Below are 24685 nucleotides of genomic sequence, written 5' to 3' on the forward strand. Positions count from 1 at the left end.
TGTGAATGAGGATATTGTGCTCTTGTCCATATCAAATTCTGTTCTTGGCATAATGTTGGTGATTTTCCCAAATGAGATTTGGGTACTTTTCATTCTAGAAAAGCTTTAACTATTAGATCACGTAAATGATGATGAGTGCTTTCTTTGATAATTGCTTGAATGCTCTTGGATCTTTTTGTTTTTGTTATTGTTGTTACTTATTTTTGTTTATTTGTAAATTTCAGGGGGAAAGTGTTGTATTTTGAAGGATGTATTTTATTGTAAACAGAATAAGATCGGTTATTGTATAACTGCAGATGAGAAATGAATAACAGATTCATCTTAGTACAGATGCTGTGATTTATATTAGATATGCAATTGATTCTTTTCTCATGAAGCACAAGCAGGAGAACCAGAATATCTAGAACAGCCATCAAGAAGTGATTTCTCAAAGCACTTGAAGGAAGAAACTATTCGAATCATTACCAAGGCATCACATGAACATGAAGATAAAAGTCCTGAAACAGTTTTGCAGTCGGTAAGAATCTTTCTTTTGGCTCTGTGAACATAGCCATGTTCATGACATTTCCTGCAGTGTGAAGAAAAACAATCTTGTCTAGGAGTTAGGAGAGACAAGGATCAGTGGTGACTGTCATAAACATGGTCAAGTCATCAGGGTAATTCATGTAATCCCGGGGCTGCACGTTTCTCAACATTTATTTATAAAGATAGTTTTGTAGCTGGGCGCGAGTGGCTCATGTCTGTAATCCTAACTACTCAGGAGGCTGAGATCTGAGGATCCTGGCAAAGCCAGTCAGGGCATGAAAGTCTGTGAAACTCTTATCTCCAGGTAGCTACCAGAAAACCGAAGTGCTGCTGTGGCTCAAGTGGTAGAGCTCAGGGACAGTGTCTAAGCCCAGAGTTCAAGCTCTACAACTGACAAAAAAAAAAAAAATTTTTTTTCTAAGGTTTTACTCTTCCTCATAGAGAGCTATAAATAATCTCAATTATAAAGGAAATAATCCTTTGACTAGAAACTTAAGAGAAATATATGTTTATTACTGTTTTTTCCTACCCTTTCCCCTCTTACCTGTAATATGATTTCATTAGAATAGTTGGGAACTGAAGATACAATTGTCATTTCATCTGTTTTGACTGTAAGTGTGTCAGAAACTCCTTGCTCTAGAACATTGTTAACAAGCTGGATATTGGTGCAAAACAATTTGGGTATAGTTTGTTTTAGGAATTAAAAAAATTACATTATTTTGTAGCTTTGTCTTTCTATAACACTGAATGAGGATGGTGATACTAGCGCATATGATTTTGAGAGATGCTGTTTCAAGAATTTGTTATTGCAGAACCCCTCGTTTCTGTAGTTATTTATCATTTATTTTACTCAGTAGTAAGAATAAACAGTTCTAATGCAGGTTTTATGGTAATTCCTTTTAGTGTTTGTAAATTATCCTGTGAGAGACCTAAGGATAAAAGGATACATCATCATTTTACAACTCTTAATGTTCTGACTAGCAAGTGAACTCTAAAACTAATTTACATTTGTAGTGAGACTTTAATATTAAAGACTGTATTAATAAAATGAAAAATAGAATATTTTGTTAATTACATTTCCTTAGCTTTTTTTCCAGTGTGTAAACTGGAAAATGTGTTAACATCATCTTATTAAATGTGATTTTTCTTATGATTCCAAAATTTGTAATTACCTTGGTGACTGTAAATATATTTATGATGAGCATCTGCTAACTCTAATGGTTTTCTTGGAAAATATTTTGCCCAGTGAATTTGAGAATTCTGCCTCTTGGTGGATGGGAGGAAGCATAGGAAATAAAAACAGAGTAGTGTAGTACTAATTCTGACTTCTTCCAAAATTAATTTGTAGGGCATTTGGTAACTAAAACTTTTGTTTGCTAGATTTTAAGTTATGGTTAATGAGTATCAGCTTTTCTCCTGATATTTTAAAACCCAAAGCAGCTAGTTTAATGTAGAGTCATATATATATATATATATATATATTAAGTCTGGCTAATAAAAAGTAATTTAAGGCTGAGCACAGTGGCTCACACCTGTAATCCTAGGTACTCAGTAGGTCGAGATCTGAGGATCGAGTTTCAAAGACAGCCTGGACAGTAAAGTCTGTGAGGCTCTTATTTCGTTAACCACTAGAAGACCGAAAGTGGTACTGTCCTCAATGGGTAGGGCAGTAGCCTTGAGCTGAAGAGCTCAGGGACAGAGTTCAAGTCCCAAGACTAAGCTCCATGAGCAACAACAACAGCAAAAAGTAATTTAAGTTCACAAAAAAATGAGTACTTAAAATTTGAAGATTTACTTTTTAATAAAGTTATTATCTTGTAAAGTAGCAACCTGCTGCTATGCCTCTACTTAGAAAAGTACAATGGCAGAAAAGGAATATGATAGGGAAATCTTGAAAATACTTTCAGATATTACCTGTTTTGTGGAAACAGTATCCACAGATAACTTCATTGTCTCTTTTAGGTTCAAGTATTCTTGTGATTTTTATGTTTTACTAGAAATACAGCCTATTATGGCTTAATTTCTCCAAGTCTTGGTAATGAAAATAAATGGAGATAATTGTGGGACTAAAATAATTTTTCAATACTTGCCTGGTAGGGCTTAGTATTCATCTCTGTTAGTCCTATTTTCTAAAAAGTATAAGATTTTTTTGTAAATCTTAGTGTGACAAAACCATAGACAACCTTCAAATGTTTATGCAGAATATCTCTAGTATTATTTGGAGTGATTTAGAATATTAACAAATTACAGAGAATTGGGCTCTAAGAAAGAGCCATCAACGGTACCATTTACTCAGCATCCATTCCTGTCAATATGTTGAGGTTTTTTCCTCCACCTTTACTTGAAAACAGAATTTTTTAATTTATTTTTATAATTGAATCACTGTTGAATATAAAGTTTTATGTCTAGCTTTTCTTCACTAATTTTATAATGTCTCCTGATATTATAAACTAAGTAACAAATTCTTCTGAGTACTGTTTCATTGAATAACTATCATTTACTGAAGCATTATTCTGTTGTGTATTTTTCATATTTCCACATCACTATTCTGCTTTATTATAAATAGGCAATTTCAATAAAAATCTGTCTCTATTTCAGGCATTTTCATTAGAATAGATTACTGTAGATTAATTGTATTAAAAGAATGATATATCAAGGTGACCAAAGGCATTATAGTTGAGTAACTTCTTTATAACTTAAAACAGCTTTCCTTATGAGAACAGGTTTTTATTATTTTATTTTTTTGTCAATTGTGGGGTTTGAACTCAGGATTTGGATATTGTCCCTGAGTTCTTCTTGCTCAAGAATAGCACTATACCAGCTCTGCCACTTTGAGCCACAGCTCCATATCAGTTTTTGAGTGGTTAATTGGGAATAGAGTCTCATGGGAACATTTCTTCCCAGGCTGTTTTCAAACCATAATCCTCAGATCTTTGCCTCCTAAGTAGGATTATAGGTGTGAGCCACCTGCCCCTGACTGAACAGTGCTTTTTTTTTGTTTTGTTTCTTAATTGAATCATTAATGAAATTTAGAAAATTGGTAAAACTCTTTATTTTTTTACTTAAGATTAGCCTTTCTTAACCTTTTCACATGAGGACATGTAGACAATAATATTAAAATATCATATCTTTCTTTAGTGAACCCTTGTTTATGTGAAAAATCACATCTTAATGTACTATCTAAAAGTGATAGTGAATTTATTACTCTTTACTGAATCAAATTTGGTAGACAGTATATTGAGTTCCAGTCTTCGAAGCACAAGTCTACAAATGTCTAATAGCTTGATATCGATGAAGTACCTTCTTTGCTCAACTTGTACCATAGAATTCATCAACATTAATGCTGTTGGAACTTGTGGACAGCAGCTACCTAGGCTTATCACACATTTCTCAAACTGTTTCTTCCCCTCTCTCCTTCCCCAGGTCCTATACATTTTTATAAATATTCTCAGTTATATGTATCCCAGTCATATTTGCTTTAGTTTCTATTTTTTATTCTTATGATTATAGTAGTTTAGATTTGTTTTCTAGTTAGACGTTTATCACCAAAAATCCAGGAAGATTTCTTTTGTTGTTGTTGGATATAAGGCTTGGACTCTGAGGCTGTACACTGTCCCTGAGCTCTTCAGCTCAAGGCTACCCATGGAGCCACAGCCCCACTTCCCATTTTCTAGGAGTTAATTGAAGATAAGAGTCTCACAGTCTTCAGTGCTCCAGCTGCCTTTGAACTGTGATCCTCAGATGTCAGCCTCCTGAGTCACTAGGATTACAGGGCATGAGCCTCCCCAGTCAGCTCCAAGAAGATTTCCTAATGTCCTTTTTACCTTTCATTCTTGTTGAGTGGATAACGAGCTAGCAGAGTTCCTCTCTCAACGTGCTAGAAGAACCAATTACAATCTATAGTTATAAGCACATCTCTGTAGGATCTGATTAGTAACATTAGTCAGCATTATGTATGTATAACTACTTTAGTATAATGAAGTAGTGGTATAACCTAGCATTTGTCACATAACTGTTATGTACTAGATTCTGGCTTGACTGAAGATTGCCTCTCATGTTCCAAAACAGTGCAAATTAGTTGTGTCCTAAGGAAAAGTTAACAAGTCACACAAGTAAAAACACCATTTTTACAAAAATAACATTTTTTAAAGAGACAACAAAGTTCTTTTTTTTTTTAGACAAGGCATTACTAGTCTTGGCTATGAATTTTATTTGATAGGATTAAATTTTCTGAATGTATACTTCTGGAAATTCAAAAATATTTGCATCCCTAAAATTTGCCTACAGTTCAAATGAAAATAAAGATTCCCTTAGTTGTTAATTTTTTTATTTATATCAGAATTAATATTTATCATTGTGGAGCCCACTACAAATTAGAATGACTTATGCAAGAAGATTCCAAGCACCACATGTATTTCTTACACTGGCCTTCATACTTCTGAATTCATCAGATGCTTTAGATGTAAATGCATTGTGTTGGCATTTTGTAGGCTTTAAAAAATGAGTTAAACATGATAAAGTATGTATATTTAACTAGATTGAAACACCACTGATTACTGGAAAAGATCAAGTAAGTCCTACTGAGAAAATTTTTCATGCTCTTGATGAGATTGTGGGATGTATAATCTTATTTCTATTAAAATATCAGGACAGGCTTTCTAGTGTTACTGGAATATTTTTGTTCTGTTTTGGAATAAAACTCCAGCTGTGTAAATACAAGGAAATTCAACTTCTGTATTTATTTTAAATAGTTAGAGCCTAGGATGCTTTGAAGGAAAACCAGAAAAAAAACACTAGTTCTAAGTGTGTAGAATATCAAGGAAAAGAATACAAATTTTTATATTACTTTGGTTAATAAATTTGCTTCCAGTGTTCAGTTTGGTTGGGGTGGTTTGAGTTTGTATTTAACAAATGCAGGCATTGTTTAAAAGAATAAAAACAAACAAAAAAATGGTTTGAGACTCCGTGCACTTATAGCTGGTGCTTCCATTGTTCTGTTTTCTAATGCTCATACCAATGATTTTCTCCTACAGAAACCTGAAACTACTACCACAAGCCAACCACCTCCTAGCCAGCGTGTTGTAGAGGTGGCGATTCCTCATGTAGGCAAATTTATGATTGAATCAAAGGAGGGGGGGTATGACGATGAGGTACTTCGTTTTATCATTCTGCACTTAATGTTTGTTGTTTGATACAAGCACTTGAGGCATGCCTATACTCTCACGTTTATGTCTGGCTGCATAACATACAGCTTTGCCACCCTTAGTGTAAAATTCTCTTACCAATTACTAACACGACTTTGAATTAAAATGAAAAACAAATAAGAATGAAATGGATATACTAAAAGACTATTTTCAAGTTCCTGTAGTTAAATTTTTTAATGCAAAAAATAGAATCAGTTTCCTCTCAAGTTGATAGATAACACAGCAGAATATTTTGCATTTTAAAATATTTTCTGTTTAAAGATATTTTAAGGGCTGAGAGTGTGGCCTGGTGGTAGAGTGCTCACCTAGCATGCACAAGGCCCTGGGTTCAATTCCTTGGTACCACATATGCAGAAAAAATGAGAAGTGGTGCTGTGGCTCAAATGGTAGTGTACTAGTCTTGAGAAAGCTCAAGGACAGTGCCCAGGCTCTGAGTTCAAGCCTCATGACTGGCAATATATATATATATATATATATATATATTTTTCCTGTTTTATTAAAACATTTTTGTGCTTTGCCTATTATCTACCAATCAGTTCTATAGAGCATGATTACAAGATGTGCACATGATAATTTTGCTGCTACATCCTCTGCTTGTGATTATGAATGGCATTTCTCCACATGACTGTATGCCTTGTGGTGTTTCACACACTGTGGTGCCTGTGTCTTAATTCTTCTCTATCTCTATTATTCTCATCTATTTAGTCTTTCATATAATCTGGAGATATACTAGTTGTTTACAAGAGATTTTCAGAATGCAGATTAAAATGATCTTGGTCCATTAGATTATTTTTCATTCACTTTGTATTTTTCTCTTGAGCCTTTTCACATAGTTCACTTTTGTGTTTGAAAAAGGGCCAGTGAAGCAGTTTCTGCACAGTAACATCAGAGAAGGCAATTCCTCTAGGACAACTGTACGACCCCAGTTAGCTTTTGTGGACATATGGATAAGAAATGGAATATATATTATATATGTGAATTAAAAATACATGTGTGTATTAAAAATACATGTGTGTATATTTTTCTAAATAACTTTGCCCCCAAAACTTAATTATGAAAGATTAATGAAAATCAGAAACAGCACAAAATCATCAGTATTACTCTGCAGTGTAACACAGCATGACAAAAAGTCAATTTGTAAAATAGGAACATATCAGAAGGCTTTTCAGTTTAAATTTTAGATATCTTACAACTGTTGCTATACAATTCAGACTAAAACTATGAATAACAGATTTATTGAGTCAGAAGTAGTAGCTACAATCTTTTGATACAAGGTACCTTCAGAGTACCTTATTTCATTTTGTAGACATTTTAAATTACAAATACCCTTGAAAATCTACTTTAAAGAAAAAAAGTACTTAGTACTTCATTTTTTTATTCTAATTTACTGCTTTCTTTCAGGATTCTCAGAAATTATGGAAATCAGCAAGTTTTTTAATAACAAAAATGGTTAGGAACCAGGAGTGTGGCCTAGTGGTAAAGTTCTTACCTAGCATCTACAGAGCCGTGGGTTCTGTTTTTCAGTACCACATACACAGAAAAAAGACGTGGGACTGTGGCTCAAGTGGTAGAACACTATCCTTGAGAAAGCTCAAGAACAGTGCCTCAGCCCTGAGTTCAAGCCCCAGGACTGCCCCCCCCCCAAAAAAAAAATCCAGCTATTTATTAGGCATTAAATTGCTTACTTTAGAATAAGCCTTCTGGCATTTTAAATAGAACTGTTATTAATCATTTAACACTGTGTTTGTACAAACTGGTTGTTGGCTGAGTTGTATTTGTTGTCGTCGTCTTCATTTATTAGAGTGATAGTTTACCAGTGCATGTGTGTTGAAAGTTTTTGAAGTAAGTCATGGATACAAGACAGGTGCTAATAGATGTGCATTCTAGTTTTGCAGGGGTTCCTACCCAAGGGGCTAGTGAGATGAAAATTTAGCTCTTTTAGCTCTTTCTGAGCCTTTAGGCTTTTGAATCAATGGAAAAAGAGTTCTTTTTTTATCCTAAATAAGTTCTCTCAGAGGACAGAGATTGTTCTGATTTGTCTAGAAGGAAGTGCCTAGAAAAAGAAATCTACAGTTCAGGGGAGAAGCCTTTTTGCTGTTTGCACAAAGGCTCTGTTTGAGTCACCTGTACCTTGTATGGATGATTCTGGAAGATGCTTACTTGCACATCAGATGACATTGGCTATTTAATACAGGCTACACTTGATTTATGAATAGTGGGAACCAATGGTGTTTTAACTTGCATGGAAAGAGATTGTTTTCGTTTTAATTATTTTTTTTGTGTTAACCATTCAAAACCTTTTACTTTAAATTCCTGTGGCAGATCATGATGACACCGAACATGCAAGGTATTATCATGGCCATAGGTAAATCCAGGAATGTATATGACAGGTGTGGTCCTGAAGCAGGGTTCTTTAAGGTACTATGAACATTTTTATTTTATTTTCTTCATTTGAAATATGTCACAATGTCCTTTTTGCCTAAAATGAAATTTATTATGTTTCTATTGTCTTTAAGTACTTTTACAAGGAGTTGCTATTTCACAAAGCCATTGTACATTTTGAACCCCCATTCAGCATTTGATACCCATCCCTCCCCTATCTATTGCTTACCTCCCTCTTGTAATTTGGTAGGATGTACATTGAATTATTGACTGTGTTCTCCCCGTTCTTCTGTTCATTTGTCTATTCCTTCACCCCACTCCACCCAACCCAAGTATTTATTTCCTGGTGTTTATTTTGTTGAACTTTGACTTTGACTTTGCTTTCTAAGGAATAACATTTTAGATCCATTATTTGTATAGTTTCTCTTATATTAACCATGACCACCCTGAAGTTCTGGGGACTGTTTTTATTTTCCTTTTTTTTTTTTTTTGGTCTGGCCAGTTCAGGGGCTTAAACTCAGGGCCTGCACAATGTCCTTGAGCTTTCTCAAGGCTAGCGGTCTACCACTTAAGCCACAACCCCACTTCTGGTTTTTTCCTGTGTGTGTGGAACCCAGGAATCAAACCCAGGGTTTTGTGCATTCGAGGCAAACTCTCTACCATCAGGCAATACTACCACACCCCTGGCCTCTGGGGTCTGTTTCTTATGTTTCTTTCCAGATAATTTAAGAGAATGAAAATATTTTATCTAAGTTGCTATAATAATAGTGTGCTTCTGATTCATTACCACAAATCTGAATTGATATTTACATTTGAAGAAAACAACACTATTCAATGAACAGTTGTGGAAACAGCTATGGTTATAGCTATTGGCTGCTTATATTATTTGACAGCAAACTGATGTGTTCATTTAAATATTTCTGGAGGAACTTGTTCATTTATTATCTTTTTGTTTCTTTGCCTTACTCATTTTTCCTACAAAATGAATTTTTATCCTAGTTAGTTCATGCATGTAAGACCATCAACCTGCTTCATTATTCTGTGATTACATCTTTTCCAAATTAGTATGAGAACTTTTCAATATTTTATTCACACATTTATTTATTTATTTATTTATTGGTGCTGGTGCTGAGGATTGAACTGAATGGTCTCTCAATGTTGCTTAGCTTTTCTGTTCAAGAATTGTTGTACCACTTGAGGCACATTTCCACTTCAAGCTTCTTGCTGGTTAATCGGGCATAAGAATCTCTCTGATTTATACACTCATGTTGCCTGAAAAATTTGATCTTCATATCTTAATCTTCTGAGTAGCTAAGATTATAAGCTACTGGAACCTAACTTCTATTACTTTATTTACACATTTGTAAGGTGAAAATAGCATGTAAGTTTCCTCACATTATTTAGATTTGACAAATATCCTAAACCTTTCCTACTTCTTCATGTTGTGTTTTAAAAATAACTTTTTTTGACATTAAAATGAATCTAGAAATGTCTTGATTTCCAATACTTTTCAGTTATCAGTCTAGACTGGCCTTCTAAAAGTTCCCCATTACCATTGTTATAAAATATAGTATGTCAAATAAAAGTCTTGTTTATAGAAACTTATTTCATCAAGCATTTTGTAATTTGCTAGGATTAGTGTAATCGTGCTTTTTTGTTGTTGTTGTTGTTTATAGAACTTTGTCAAAGTTGCTAGAATAGATTATTTCAACCATAGATTATTTCAACAGCTCCAGGACCATCGAACTCTAAACATCAGAGTGACATTTGACAGATTTTCTTGCTAAAACTGGCAGTATACGTCAGTATATTACTTGAGGATACATCATTATCTGTTCGCCAGTGCTTCCACCTACATTGTCTGACGTGCCTAAGACTGAGAATTTTACAGAATATGTACTTAAAGTACTAAATTACAAATTTTCTTTTAGGTAAACTTGTCCCAGTACAAGTTCATCCTCTTACTAAGATCTTACACATAATACTAAAAATCTACTCTTTTAAAACATTGAAAAGAAAGACATTGAGGAAAAAGGAAAGAGGGAAGGATTGAAGAATACAGTATTATTATTGCGTGTATTGTACAGCATTGACCTAATCACTCTTCTTTCTTTCTTTGGGCTTTATTTTCTTGAAGTTAGTCATATCCTAGTTTTGTTTGCATAGTTTTCTATATCTTATTTAGCTATTACCAATTTTATCTTGTTGGGGAAGCCTTTTGTAGAGCTTTATGGACATACTTTGGTGGTTTTCCTTTACTCCTAAGGCATAGCTACTATCACCTGGGAACTCATTTTGTTCATATTCATTCTCATATTCTCTTTCTCTGTCTCTCTTATTTTGGATTCTGTTTTCTTGCCAGTTGATTCTAGTCACTATTATTCAGTTATAATTCATAAGATGTACATAGCACCTGAAATATGACAGTTGGCTTTTGTCTCCCTTTTTCTCTAATTAGATGTAGTTTGTTTTTATTCTAATTGTTTTTAATGCTTACTTTATTATAAGTTGACAAAAAATGGTGTCTCACATTTCATTCTTGCCAGTTCACAAGAAAATCTTTAGGCTTATAGTACATTAACTCTTGGACTTTGAGGGAAAGCTTTTCAATTCTGTGCTTGTTCAGTGTTTCTTAACATAAAAGTTCCTTATGCATTAAGTAAGGTAGATGTATTTTTTCCAAATACTAGTGGTACAAGTGGGTTTTAATTTAACGTGTCCATTTATGAGTAAGTGCATCTTGATCAGTCACATCTGATACCATTTCCTGCTTTTTACCAATCCCTTCCCAGTCTTATCATTTCCTATTTCCATGTTTATATATATATATATATATATATACATACAGTGAGTCTGATGAGTATATGTGCCCCTCTATTTTTAACTTGATCATTCACACTCAAACTGTTTCAGCATATTTTCTAGTGAGGAGGCAAACATTAATTTGAACTATAATTAGTATGATGAAGAAGCATCTTGATAAAGAGTACACAAAATGAGAAAAGAGCTGGAATTTAGTGGTCTTTTTAGAAAAAGTGACATTTAACTTACACATACCAAAAAAATAGATTATAAATGGTTTTCTTTCATCTTCCACTGGACAATTCACTCTGGTTGTTGTTTCTTACATAGGAAGAAAGATAAACCAAAGTACATGATATTATTTTATCGTTTGCTTCTTTTCCTTGGATTCTTTTTTCATATAATATACAATATAGGAGATAATTTTTTATATCACCCTAATAGATTTTTTGCATTTCCATTATTTACTTTTGAGCTTACCAAAATGTATTTAAATATCTGCATAGAAACCTATCCTAGTTTTCTTTTCCCCATGTTTTAACAAGTTTAAAAAATGACAGTTCATGTCCATCAACTTTAGCATTCCCTGCTTCTACAAGGTTCGTGGAATCAGTACCTCAGCAAACCTGTTCATGGGAGTTCCTTCTTCAACTAGTTACACACCAGGAACTTATGGTTGGGTAGATTTCAGTTTTAGTTTTCTCACTAGGTAATTGTGTGATCCTAGGTGATTTATAAAATTATGAGAGCCAGCATTTCTATTCTTACAGGAAATATCTGAAAAGTAAATGGTGTAATACCCTATGTGGCTCATCAGATTATGTTTATAAAAGTCCTTGAAAATCAGTGAACTGTTCTTATTAAACTTGCCATTACTCACCTTGTTACTATACATCTAAGCCACTTCCGTTACTATTGTAAGCATTCTGATGTATATATTACTGGCCATTGTGTATATGTAGAAGAATATAATTGACAATTCAGTATGTTTGCAAATTTTAATATTGGTGAAGCTATTAAATATCCTTCAAGTGAATTTATTCATTTTTACTCTTATTGATGGTTGCCTAGAAAAATGACATTAAAAGTGGAATTCATTTTTAAAACGTATGTGTTTTGTGTTTTTTGGTGAATCAGTACCTTCTCATAAATATTTTGTGTGTAGGTATTTACGTGGACTGTTTTACCTCCTTAGTACTTATTTTTGTATTTTGGGGGTATGTGTATGTTGAATATGCCAAATCAGTTGATTCATAGATAGTTTGGCTCTATATTAAGACAACATTTTAAAGTTCCCATGCTTTATCTTCATTTTACATTAAAGTCAAAGAATATTATTTCATTGACTCTGTAACTTGAAGGTTAAATTGTCTTCATTTCTAGGCAAATAATTTCTTAATGATAGTAATAAACGTTTTAAAACATACTCTCCTAACTAGAGATAAGAGTATTAAGACATAGACTACTAACTATATGTGTTGTTTAACCACAGTCAGTAAATGACATACGTAAATTTTTGAATCCAGTATTCTGTATGTTTATGTATTTGATGTTCTGACATGTTTAGGTACAGATAAATCAAACTAAAACTACAAGGACAAGGGCGCCTGTGGCTCATGCCTGTAATCCTAGTTACTCAAGGGGTTAAGATCTGAGGATAGCGGTTCAAAGCCAGCCTTTGAACAAAAGTCCATGAGGCATTTATCTCCAGTTAACCACCAGAAAACCAGAAGGGGAACTGTGGTTCAAAATGGTAGAGCACTAACCTTGAGCTGAAGAGCTCGGGGACAGTGCCTAAGCCAGAGTTTAGGCCCCACCACTGACAAAAATAAAAAAAAATAACAATTCTCTGTAGCAATTATTGCTTGATTCTTCATAATAAGGGAAAGGGAGTAACCAGGTAGGTCATCCATGGATAGATGGAGAATAAATGAGATCATATCATGTGCGGAGGACCTTAGGAAAAAAACACCTGCATTTATGGGTAGACAAGCCAGACCAAGATGGAAAGATATCCAATTTGAAGAATAACATGAAATGAGACTAAATAATTAAATTTTCTTCCTTCACTTGAACACAGCTACATAGATATAGTACTTAAAGAATATATACATTAATGGGCTGGGAGTGGTAGAGTGCTTGCCTACCATTCACAAAACCCTGGGTTTGATTCCTTGGTATCTCATACACAGAAAAAGTGGAAAGTGTGGCTCAAGAGGTAGAGTGCTAGCCTTGAGAAAGCCCAAGGACAATCCTCAAGCCCCAGGACTGGCCAAAAAAGAATACGTACATTGAACAAAACTTTTCTTCTAGTTATTGTGGTGGCGCATTTAATGAAAGGATTGTGGTTTGAAGGTAAAAGTTAGCCAGATTCTATATCATAAAACAAACAGGGCCTGGTGAGGGCATACCTATATTCTTATTTATACTAAAGAAAAAGCATGAACCTAATCTGAAAGACAACTGAAGTTTACTCAAATAGAGTGCTTATATAGCAAACAGGAGGCTCTCAGTTTAAACCCCAGTAGTATGCTTCCTTCCCACAGAAATCTTTCTAATGGAATAGCTTTCTTATAATACTATCTTTTATATATTCTAAAATGTTTTATGGTTAATATCTCTTGACTATAGACATAAGCCTAATATAGAGGAAAGTTTAAGAAAGTATTACATGGGCCTTATGTGTACATGAATATTTGATGTGTATGCCTAGCATTTTATAGTCACATACTTTGCAGATTTTGCTCATATATGGAAATACACTAATACTTTGTTTTTCTACAGAAAAACAAATATGAAAGTAATGATAATGGCAACAGTATGTAATAATTATAACCACAGTAATAAAATTCATATACTGTTAAAGTATCAAAGAATTAATTTTGCGTTTTAGGGTTTTCTGTTTCATGGTTATTTGTAAACTGTTCAGCTAAAAGTTAATTGTAGTAGAATAAATATGCTTTTGAAGTATGCTAGCTAACTAAATCAGCTCTAAACTTCAGCTGCATAAACTGATGGTAGAAAGGTAGTATATCCCTTGACTGTTGCCTCTGTATATAGACTTTGAACAGGGTTTGGTAAATTTTACAGAATTAGTTATATCATAAGTATAGTATTTTGTCATTTCTGTGATGAAGCAGAAATACATATACTTATGTGTGTGTACACACACACGTGCGCGTACATGCACCCTTGTATTTGTTTTTTTTTTCCTTGTATTTGTAATGATGTGATAAGGATGGGCCTATGCAACCAGTTATTCAGAAAGCTCTTCGATACTGAAACATGAAACAGTCTTAGGTATACTGCCTTGTTTGTAGTATGGTAAAAGGAAGACATGTTTTAACATAAGCATTAACATTTTAATAGTAAAGGATTTTAAGGATTTTTAACTAAAATTTTTATTCTTATTATATTTTATAGGCCATTAAGTTGGAGTATTCGAGGCTGGTTAAGTTGGCCCAGGAAGACACCCCACCAGAGACAGATTATCGTTTACATCATGTTGTAGTCTACTTTATCCAGAACCAGGCTCCAAAGAAAATCATTGAGAAAACATTACTAGAACAATTTGGAGACAGAAATTTGAGTTTTGATGAAAGGTAATGTGATATATAGAATATCTAATTCATATGTTCTATTTGTCCTTTTTCGCAGCTCTCAAAAATTTATATTGTTTTTATATCAAATTTTAATTAATTTGATATCAGTTAACTTGAGTAATTGCCTTATAATAATTTCCCTAAAGTCTATTACTATGATTTTCTAAAATGTAAGTTGGAAGTAATTTTGATAATTTTAATTGTTGATAATTCTAATCTTAATTTTAAATCAAAAAGTCATTCTTGGCAATTTAGAGAAAATTATTTTTCTACGTTAAATTCAGAGAATTTAAGTCAGTAATTGTGTTGTGTGTCCTTCCTGTGACTATCGGCACTATCAGTGACCTCTATGTGTCATATACCAATAATATCCCAACTGTGGCAAGCCGAAATCATGAGAAGATTTTGTTTTCAGAGAGAGAAATACACTGGAGAATCGCTCCAGAAAAAATTGCTATTCATTTATGAAAAAATAAGCTTGCTTTGACGTTTAAGGAAAGCTAGAATGGTTCAATTAATTTGTGTCACCAAAATTTTCTTCTAAAATTTTCCACATTATATCTTAAATCTTAGCAGGGTGATGGTAGCTAAGATTTCAGGCATGAGCCACTATGCCCGTGGCTAAATGGTTATCTTTTTATAAATGTTTCAAAAACACCAAAGTTAAAAATTGTAATTAAAGAAAATATGAGGACAACAGACCATCTGTAATCAATTATTGTCTCATTGTGTGTTTCTTGTAAAATTTAGAGTTAAATGAAATAATACAAGAACATGGTTTTGAAAATGATGTGGTATACAGTTGAATGCACAATGAATGCTACCTCTGACTGTATTAGGCACCGCATAGATACTGCTTATTTTAATACATGTAACTACAGAGAATTCACCATATAACTGACGAGGACTCTTAGTGTATGATTTTCACCTGACATCATATAGCATTTTGATAAGACTTTTTGAACTCTATTTAAAAGTCCCATTTCAAGGGAAAAGAAGATGCCCTTTCTCTTCAGCTTGCTTAATAGAAATATATTATTAAGAATATGGTGTAAATTGTATCAATAGAGCTTGGAGTTTAAAAGCCATATATTAGTATATCATAGTAACTTGGAATTAGAATTACTATTTTATTTTCTTTATCATTCCCAACATTTTTTTAATCACATTTTCCACTTTAAGGCTATTTGAGAGCCATCTCACAAATATTGTTCAGATATAGTGGATTTCATTTTATGTGTGTTTAGTAGTTTAGTTTCACATAAACATATTTTTTCATTTTTATGAAGTTTTAATTTAGAAATATATTATTTTTATTCACAGGTGTCATAATATAATGAAAGTTGCTCAAGCTAAACTTGAGATGATAAAACCAGAAGAAGTAAACATGGAGGAATATGAGGTGATGTACTTTTGAACTCTTGATTAAAGTATGCTGAAGTTCACTAATACTTATTTCATTTCCACATAACTAAGCTTGAATGTGCCATGAGTGATAAATAAAAATTGTCTAATTCATGCCTAAGATTTTAATTGTGTAAATGATTTGGGGGCCTAAAAAGCTCCAAAGCCAAAGGGGTTTTAATGTCTTGGTTTTTCATTTTTATATACTTTTAAAAACGGAACTCTTCTCATTTGATTTGAGTATAACATCATGTTGTTAGTTTTGAAATTGCCATCATATGGTATCATCTATTATTTATCAGGAGGCTACTATATATACAAAGCATTCTTCTAAGCCTTTTGCATTGTGTTAACTGAATGTAATCCAGAGAGTAATGCTGAATGTATACCAGAGATGTGAAGCAACTCCATTAACAATAAGAATACTTTTTTATTAAAGGACTCTGGGAAATAAAATGGGATTTTTTTTCTTCATTTTATATACCAGATCCATTTCGTTTGTGAAAGACTTTTGCCTAAAGATATCTAGAAGTCAGACTTTATTTACTACTAAAGGAAATGCATTTACCAGACATAAGTACATTTAGTGTGGTTCTTCGTGTTCATGAGGAGCAAGGCAATCTTGGCAAATAGTGGCTCTAAATCATACTGCCTTGCAGAGTGGGTTATATGCTCCTCCTCCGTCAAGATTCACATGCCTGGGACTTGATTTTTATTTTGATCTAATTCTGCAGTCTCTTCCTAGGTTTCTTGAAAAAAAAATAAAATCTGCCTAGGTTTTTTGTTAATTTGTTTTGATCTGGTTTTGTTTTTTAAATTTGTTTATTTTGTTTGAACTCACAACCTGAGCACTGTCCTTGGGTTTTCTCAAGGACAGAACTCCACCACTTGAGCCACAGCACCAGTTCTGGCTTTTTTCTGTGTATGTGGTATTAAGGAATCGAACCTGGGTTTTCATGCATGCTAGGCAAGCACTAGGCCAAACTCCCAGCCCATGGTTTTGTTTTTTGAAACCTCATGTTCTTTTAAACTACAGTTCCACTAAATCACATGAATATTTAACTAACATGGTTTTGTGTTCTTGCTCTTATCTCCTTGCTGTGCTCTAGGTTTGAAAATGAGTAAACTTTGGCCTGTGACGTAGGATGTAACATCCTGCCTGCTTTTGTAAATAAAAGTTTATTAGAATATAGCAGTTAATTAGCAAGAAGAGTCTCACAGACTGACTTCAAACTGTGATTCTCATATCTCATCCTCCTAGGATTGCAGGGTAGGATTACAGGTAGCTAGGATTACAGGTATGAGACACCAGTGCCTCACTAATGACTTAGTTGGCAGATATTGCAGGACCTATAGAGTCAATTTTTTCTCTGTCATGCTTTCACATGAAAACTTGCCAACTCAGAACTTCTAAGCCCATTCTATGAATTTTCTTCATTAAAGCTATTGGTTGGAGAAATTTTATCTTTCTTATTAGATGTGATAACATCAAGTTTCTGCTTTGAAAAGTTTAAATTGAGATGAAACATTTCTATTTGTATTTACTTTTGCCAATCCTGGGGCTTGATCTAGGGGCCTGAGCACTATCCTTGGGCTTTCTCGAGGCTAGAGCTCTACCACTTGAGCCACAGAATCTCTTCAGGCTTTTTCTGTGTATGTGGTACTGAGGAATTGAACCCAGGGTTTCCTGTATACTACAAGCATTCTACCACTAGGCCAAACTCCTGGCCAAGACAAAAAAAAAATGTAAAAATAGCTTATAAGTAAGATCATATTTGGCTTATAATCAGTTTTAGTTTTCATGTTGTTTATAAAAGCTTTTTACCATTTCAAACATTTTTAAATTACTATTTTAGATTTTAAGTTTATATCGTCTTTTGGTTTTCTTCAGTTTTTTAAACAAGTTAATAAAATCCTATTTTTTTTATTTGTCACTCTGTTACCATCACATAAATACTCAACTACACTTGAGCATACCACACATTAATCAAAATTAAATAAATGCACGGTAACATTTACTTTACTTAAAATTTAGTATTAATAAAGCACCTTGAAGTAATGCTTACTTTCTTTCAATGTGCTAGAATATTTCAGAAAATTTATCTCAAACACTTAAAGTATTTAAGTGCTAACATGCTGTTCTTAAATAATTTGAAGTTTTGGGTTCTAGAGAATGAAAATTTTTGGATTTTTTGAACTGTTTTCTTGCTTTTGTCTTTTTTCTTTTTTAAACAAATATCCCTAAATGTGAAAAACTATAAAATCTGAAATGCTTCTGACCCCAAGCATTTGATATCAAAACAATAGTTCCTGTGTCTGAGTAATAAAAATTTATACTGAAGTCAGTTCTGATTGAAAGAAAAATGATGTATCTGGACTTTGCCCTTTAATTTTCTAGTTAGATCTTTATTGTTTAACTTCTCAGTGCTTGATATTTTTCTATTAAAAAGTGGTTTGTGTCAGAAAATAAAGTATGAGTTTAATTTTGAATTTTTCATTTCTCTTATATCAGATAGTCATAACTATGAGTTACTTTGTGAATAATTGCATTATATTATAAATGTTCTTTTTTACCTACAGGAGTGGCATCAAGATTATAAGAAATTCAGGGAAACTACTATGTATCTCATAATTGGATTAGAAAATTTTCAAAGAGAAAGGTAAAGCTCAGAGGACAAATATACAAAAACTAAAAAACTATCTAAAACTGTTTATTGCAAGCTACCTGTGCTCCTATCCTGTAATCCTAGGAGACCGAGATATGAGAATCATGATTTAAAGTCAGCTTTGGCAGGAAAGACTGTGAGACTCCTCTTACTGCTAATTAGCTACTAAGAAAAAGCCAGAAGTAGTGCTCTGGCTCAAGTGGTAGAGGAAAGAGGCTCAAAGATAGCACCCAAGGTCCTGAGCTCAAGCCCGACTGGCAAAACAGACTGGCAAAACACACACACACATACACACACGCCCTACCTGTCTATCTTGATGAACTAGGATTTAAGCTCAAGACTTTGTGCTTGCTGGGCAGGTACTTTACTACTAGAGTCTATACCAGTTGTCAAAAAATACTCACTTTCGATCTCATTCAATAGAAAAAAAATCTCGCCATATTTTTATTTTTGTTGCCTGTTTTAGTAAACATTTTATTTTAAAACTATTTTAAGCTCTAGAATATTGAAGATTTAGAATAATTCTTACGTGTCCTACATATTTTAAATCTCCAAGGTTAGCAAATTATTTTGTTTGAATTTTGGGGGGGCTTAGTAAGTTTATTTGTCAGGTTGGTTTTGTTTTGTGTTTCGGAACAGTGTCTGGCTATGTAGCTTAGGGGTGTTCTTAGAATAGAGCTCTTCCTCCCTGAGCCTAAAGACCTGTCAGGACTGTGGCCATATACTGCATGCCCAGCTACGGTATGTGTTTTTATGAGCTCTCAGATGTTACATTAAGGGTTCATGATGAAATAGGCTTAGACTAAAAACTAGAAAGTTTACTGGGAATCAGAGGAATTGATTACTGAGCACAAAGAACTCTTCTATTCCCTAACATCTGCTTAGTAGTCTTTTTTTGTTGTCAGTCCTGGGCCTTGAACTGAGGGCCTGAGACTATCCTTGGACTTTCTAAAGGCTAGAGCTCTACTACTTAAGCTGCAGCACCACTTGGTTGGCTTTTTTCTATGTATGTGGTACCAAGGAATTGAACCTGGGTATTTGTGCATGCTAGGCAATCTCTCTACCACTAGGCCAAACTCCTAGCCCCCCATAGTCTTTTATACTTTGACTTAAGCCAGAGGTAGAGTATCCATTGCACTTCCTCTCAACTCTCAGGAACCATGCAAAGTATGTATATAGAAAATCTCAAAGTAATGTGATTTTAAGCACATCTTAAATTGATTTTTATTTAAATTATACATAATCTTGAAGGAACTTTTTTTTTTTTTTTTTTTTTTTTTGCCAGTCCTGGGCATGAGCTCGGGGCCTGAGCACTGTCCCTGCATTTTCTCAAGGATAGGGCTCTGCCACTTGAGCCACAGCACCACTTCTGGCTTTTTGCTATATATGTGGTACCGAGCCCTGGTCTTCGAGCATGCTAGGCAAGCACTCTACCACTAGGCCAAACTCCCGGCCCTTGAAGGAACTTCTTAACTGTAACATTATTTACATTTGCGTTAAGAAAAGGATAGATTGTGATTTGCTTACTATTCCAATTATTTAGTAGTTTATATATATTTATTTCTCTACACATTTCTTAACATTGATATCTTTTACTCAGTAAACATATATTTTACTCATTAAACATTTAAAAAGTGAAACTCATTATCTGAAAGCATGACTTACACTGTAATTCTAGTTTTGTTAATTGTATAACTTGGAAGAATGCTTATATTGCATAATGTGCTTATCTAGGTTTCAAATATGCAGTTATTAAGTGTGCAGTTTAGGCTTAAACTGTATTAATACACTGTACAGACATAGCTCAGCCTTTTAGTTTAGCTACAGTTTTGTTGTTTTTATCCTAGTAACTTCCCTAGTTTAGAAAACTTTTTTCTTTATCATGTATCCCATTTTCTATGATATTCGTCCTGTATCCTTTACTTTTTTCTCAGTGACTTAAAGTGATGTCTCTGCATTAACCCAACAATATTTGTGATTAAAACAAAGAAACCTGACATTTGTTTCATTAAAGAATGTGTTGTTAAACAAGTAAACTGTAAGCTTTCATATCAGCCTAAATTTTGAGTGCAACTATACAATAGGAGAAAACTAAGTAACAAAAGAACATAGAAGGATCTCTTTGGATTTTTTTCATCAATGACCCTCTCTCTCAGTTTTTAATTTCATTTAAGGGCTATGTTTAAGGTGTTGCTTTGGGCATTTGGTGCATAATGTTATTTCAAAGTTAAGAGTATGCACAAAATTCTTTTTAAGATGGAGTGTTTTTACAGAAATGAAATTCTAACATTGTCTTTAATCTTTTAAGTTATATAGATTCCTTGCTGTTCCTTATCTGTGCTTATCAGAATAACAAAGAGCTCTTATCCAAGGGCCCATACAGAGGACATGATGAAGAATTGATATCACATTATAGAAGAGAATGTTTACTAGTAAGTTCAGTTCAGTGTACATATATGTGTTTGTTTTCTTACATCGGACAAGTTTTCCAGACTCATGTGTCAATGAGTGACTCTGTTAACTCTAACAGAGTATGTACCATATATCTACACACTGGGTCTGTTACCTTTGGATGGCAAAATTCTTTAAAACTCCTCAAATTCTTGAGGCTGATAAACCTGAAATGCTCTTGAAATAAGAGCAGGTGATTCTTATAAGAAAGTACTGTATAGTACAAAACAATAATAGATTTTTCTGAGACTTTACAAATGGTGGTTTACTCAGCATGCATAAAATCTAAGATTCTTTATGGTGTCTTTTTTTTTTTTTGGCCAGTCCTGGGTTTAAGCTCAGGGCCTGGGCACTGTCTTTCTTAAGGCTAGAGCACTGACTTTCTTAAGGCTAGAGCTCTACCACTTGAGCCTCAGCACCACTTCTGGCTTTTTTCTGTGTATGTGGTACCGAGGAATCGAAACTGGGTCTTCGTGCTTGCTAGGCAAGCACTCTACCATTAAGCCAAACTCCCAGCCCCTGTGGTATCTTTTTGTTCATCTGTCTTGCACTTGGTGAGTTCTTGATTCAAATTTTTTCATTGTGTACTGAAATACGACTATTGTTGCAAATTTTAAAGGTTATGTTTTGAAAGTTTTTATGCTAGTTCACATAACTAGATATCAGGAGTACTTTGTTGATGTTCCTTGCATGAGTTAATCTTCATATAATCATAAATACCTTTAAAAATTGTATTACATTTTCCTCTTTAAGTATTAACTCTGCTCTTTGAATTCTCTTGTGAATTCTCAATTTGTAGTGGTTTTTTTTTTTCTATTAAAACAAGTATTAAGAAATAGATGTTGGATCAGTGCTTGTCTTTTGATTATATGCCCCCAGGTTCTTTTTAACACATCAGGTAGTTCTGGTGGTGAAATGTTTTCTTTGAGGAAGAAATCTAAGTTACATAATTCTGATGTCTAATATCTTCATCAGTTTTGAAAAGGAGATATGGTTATGCTTTTACTACTTTAGCTTTTGATTTTCTGTTGTATGAATAGATTTTACTAAGCAATTTTTTGGTGTTAGAATAGTTAGTGCTTTTTGGGGGGGCTGGGGGGAGGAGGGTTATCGTGAGGCTTGGGCTCTGGGCCTGGGCGCTGTCCCTGAGCTCTTCAGCTCAAGGCTACCACCCTACTAATAGTTACTTGGCAATAAGAGGATAAGAGTCTTTAGTGCAGGAGCTGGCTTTTGGAGCTGGCTTTTGAACCTCAATCCTCAGATCTCAGCTTTCTGAGTAGATAAGATTGCAGGCATGAGCCACCTTGCCTGGCTAGTTAGTGTTGTGTTGTTGTTGTTTGGTTTTGTTTTTTGTTTGTTTTTGTACTGCTATTTTGTTGCTGGTATTGAACATTCACTTTGTTGTCTTCACCATTAACATTTGCAGATATTCTTAATGAGAAAAGGAAGTAACACTATCTTTTTCATTTAAAAATAACATTTGATCATTTCTTTTGCATGAAGAAATTAAATGAGCAAGCTGCAGAACTATTTGAATCTGGAGAGGATCGAGAAGTAAACAATGGCTTGATCATCATGAATGAATTTATTGTTCCATTTTTGCCCCTGTTATTGGTGGATGAAATGGAGGAGAAAGATATACTTGCTGTGGAAGATGTGAGAAATCGATGGTGTTCATACTTAGGACAAGAAATGGAATGTAAGTTTAAATAATGCAAGTAGGTATCTGAATTATGAGGTTGAAAATATTTGGGATATGGAAAGGTAGTGCTCTATCACTTTGAGCTACATTGCCACCGCTTTCCAGATAATTGGAGATATGAGTCTCAGGGACTTTCTTGCCAAGGCTGGCTTTGAACCATTATCCTCAGATCTTAGCCTCCTGAGTAACTAGGGTTACAGGCAGGAGCCACTGGTGCCTGGCCTACTGCCATTTTATATTCCATATTATTTTTATACATTGCCATTGCTATTTATCCTCTTAATCTCTATCAAAAATAGCAGTTCTCTTACATTGCTTAAAATAAAGCAGACAAATGAATCACATTGCAGATAATCACTTGTTAAGTTTGCTGTCAAGATGCATCGAATTTTGTGCTGTGTATGTGCCAGAACTGGGGCTTGAATTTAAGGGCCTGAGCACTGTTCCTTAGCTTTTCAGTCCAGGATGGAGCTCTTGTCACTTCAGTGACAGCTCCACTTCTGGCTGTTTGGTGGTTAATTGGAGATATGAGTCTCATAGACTTTCTTGTCCAGGCAGACTTTGAGCAATGGTTCTCATATCACACTCTCCTGAATAGCTAGGACTATAGGCATGAGTTACCAGTGGGTGATTCATCTAATTATTTTTATTTGCAGCAAATCTCCAAGAAAAGCTGACAGATTTTCTTCCAAAACTGCTTGACTGTTCTTCGGAGATTAAAGGTTTCCATGAACCCCCGAAGTTACCTCCATACTCCACACATGAACTCTGTGAGCGATTTGCCCGAATCATGTTGTCGCTTAGTCGAACGCCTGCTGATGGAAGATGAACAGTGCACTCTTTCCCTACACACACTGTATAAACTTTTTTTTAGTTCTTAACCCTTGCCTTGCTGTCACAGGGTTTGCTTGTTGCTGCTATAGTTTTTAAACTTTTTTATTTTAATAACTGCAAAAGACAAAATGTCTATACAGACTTTAGTCAGACTACACACAATAAAGCTGAGAATTGCATGGCACTCAGGCTTTGTTTTAACCACAACTGATGAAAAATGGCAACCCAATTGCTTTCAATATGGCAAAATTGCTTTTGCCACCCTTCTATTACAGTATTACTTCGCTTTCACCTTTTCTTTATCAACAGCTTTCTATACAGTCTGGATATTTCCATGACAAAGCCATTTAAGTGTTCAACACTGTGTATGATACATAATTATTTGATAGCGTGTAAATGAAATGATAAAAGAATAAAGTTTTATTTATGGCTACCTATGTGTTTGTAAGCAGGTATATTATGAACATGGCCTTGGGATTGATGTTAGGTCATGAATGGATTATACAGTCTTTTCACTTTGCTGTATTGGTAGCATATTGGCAATGTTGCTGTTTGACACATAAATATTTTAGCTATATTTTTTAAGCAAGTTGTTGAATTTACTATGGAGTCTAAAACTTGCTTTGATTGAGTCAAGTTTTCACTGAAAGTAGTAGCTGATTTACAAAATAAGCTACAAAGAAGTTTTTAGATTCTTTTAAATTCTTTCTTAGATTGACCTTTTATGTTTTTACAAATAATATAGTAAAGTGATTATTTCAAAAGAAACATGAAAAAGTACTTGAATAAGGGCTGCTTGTAAAACTTAAAAAGAAATATGTGTACATATATATGTACACAACAATCATATATTCTTCATAATGGAGGACAATGTTAGCATTATATAATTATTATATTTTTGTAAACTGTATACCACTTTAATTGAAAATGTTCTCTATTAAGCAATGCTATGAAATGAAATTGATACTGTTTAACTATTAGAATCTGTATCTTCATTTATTTAACTCTGTTTTTTTAAACATAAATGCTATAGAAGATCCTATAGATGGAACTATTTTAAGATTAATGAGGTATTGTGAATGAAAATCAAAATCACTTCTTTAAAGGTAATCA

At 33.8% G+C, this 24685-nt stretch overlaps 1 protein-coding gene across 4 annotated transcripts in view; it reads left to right on the forward strand.

The window, feature by feature from the left end:
* Positions 1-24009, forward strand: part of Usp25 (ubiquitin specific peptidase 25) — a 93356-nt gene extending 69347 nt beyond the window's left edge. Inside the window, exons 18-26 of one of the 4 annotated variants that reach the window (XM_090347960.1) lie at positions 378-517; positions 5559-5675; positions 8052-8147; positions 14337-14515; positions 15839-15917; positions 18500-18579; positions 20894-21017; positions 22540-22735; positions 23395-24009. In XM_090347960.1, the coding sequence (XP_090204086.1) occupies positions 378-517; positions 5559-5675; positions 8052-8147; positions 14337-14515; positions 15839-15917; positions 18500-18579; positions 20894-21017; positions 22540-22735; positions 23395-23567 (1184 nt within the window). In that variant the 3' untranslated portion in view covers positions 23568-24009. The remainder of the gene's footprint in view (positions 1-377; positions 518-5558; positions 5676-8051; positions 8148-14336; positions 14516-15838; positions 15918-18499; positions 18580-20893; positions 21018-22539; positions 22736-23394) is intronic. The other 3 variants (XM_090347967.1, XM_090347977.1, XM_090347986.1) reach the window with 3 other exon arrangements.
* The last annotated feature ends 676 nt before the right edge of the window (positions 24010-24685 follow it).

The sequence above is a fragment of the Megascapheus bottae genome, chromosome 1 (assembly GCF_031878675.1).
Source record: "Megascapheus bottae isolate mThoBot1 chromosome 1, mThoBot2.hap1, whole genome shotgun sequence".
Lineage (NCBI taxonomy): Eukaryota > Metazoa > Chordata > Mammalia > Rodentia > Geomyidae > Megascapheus > Megascapheus bottae.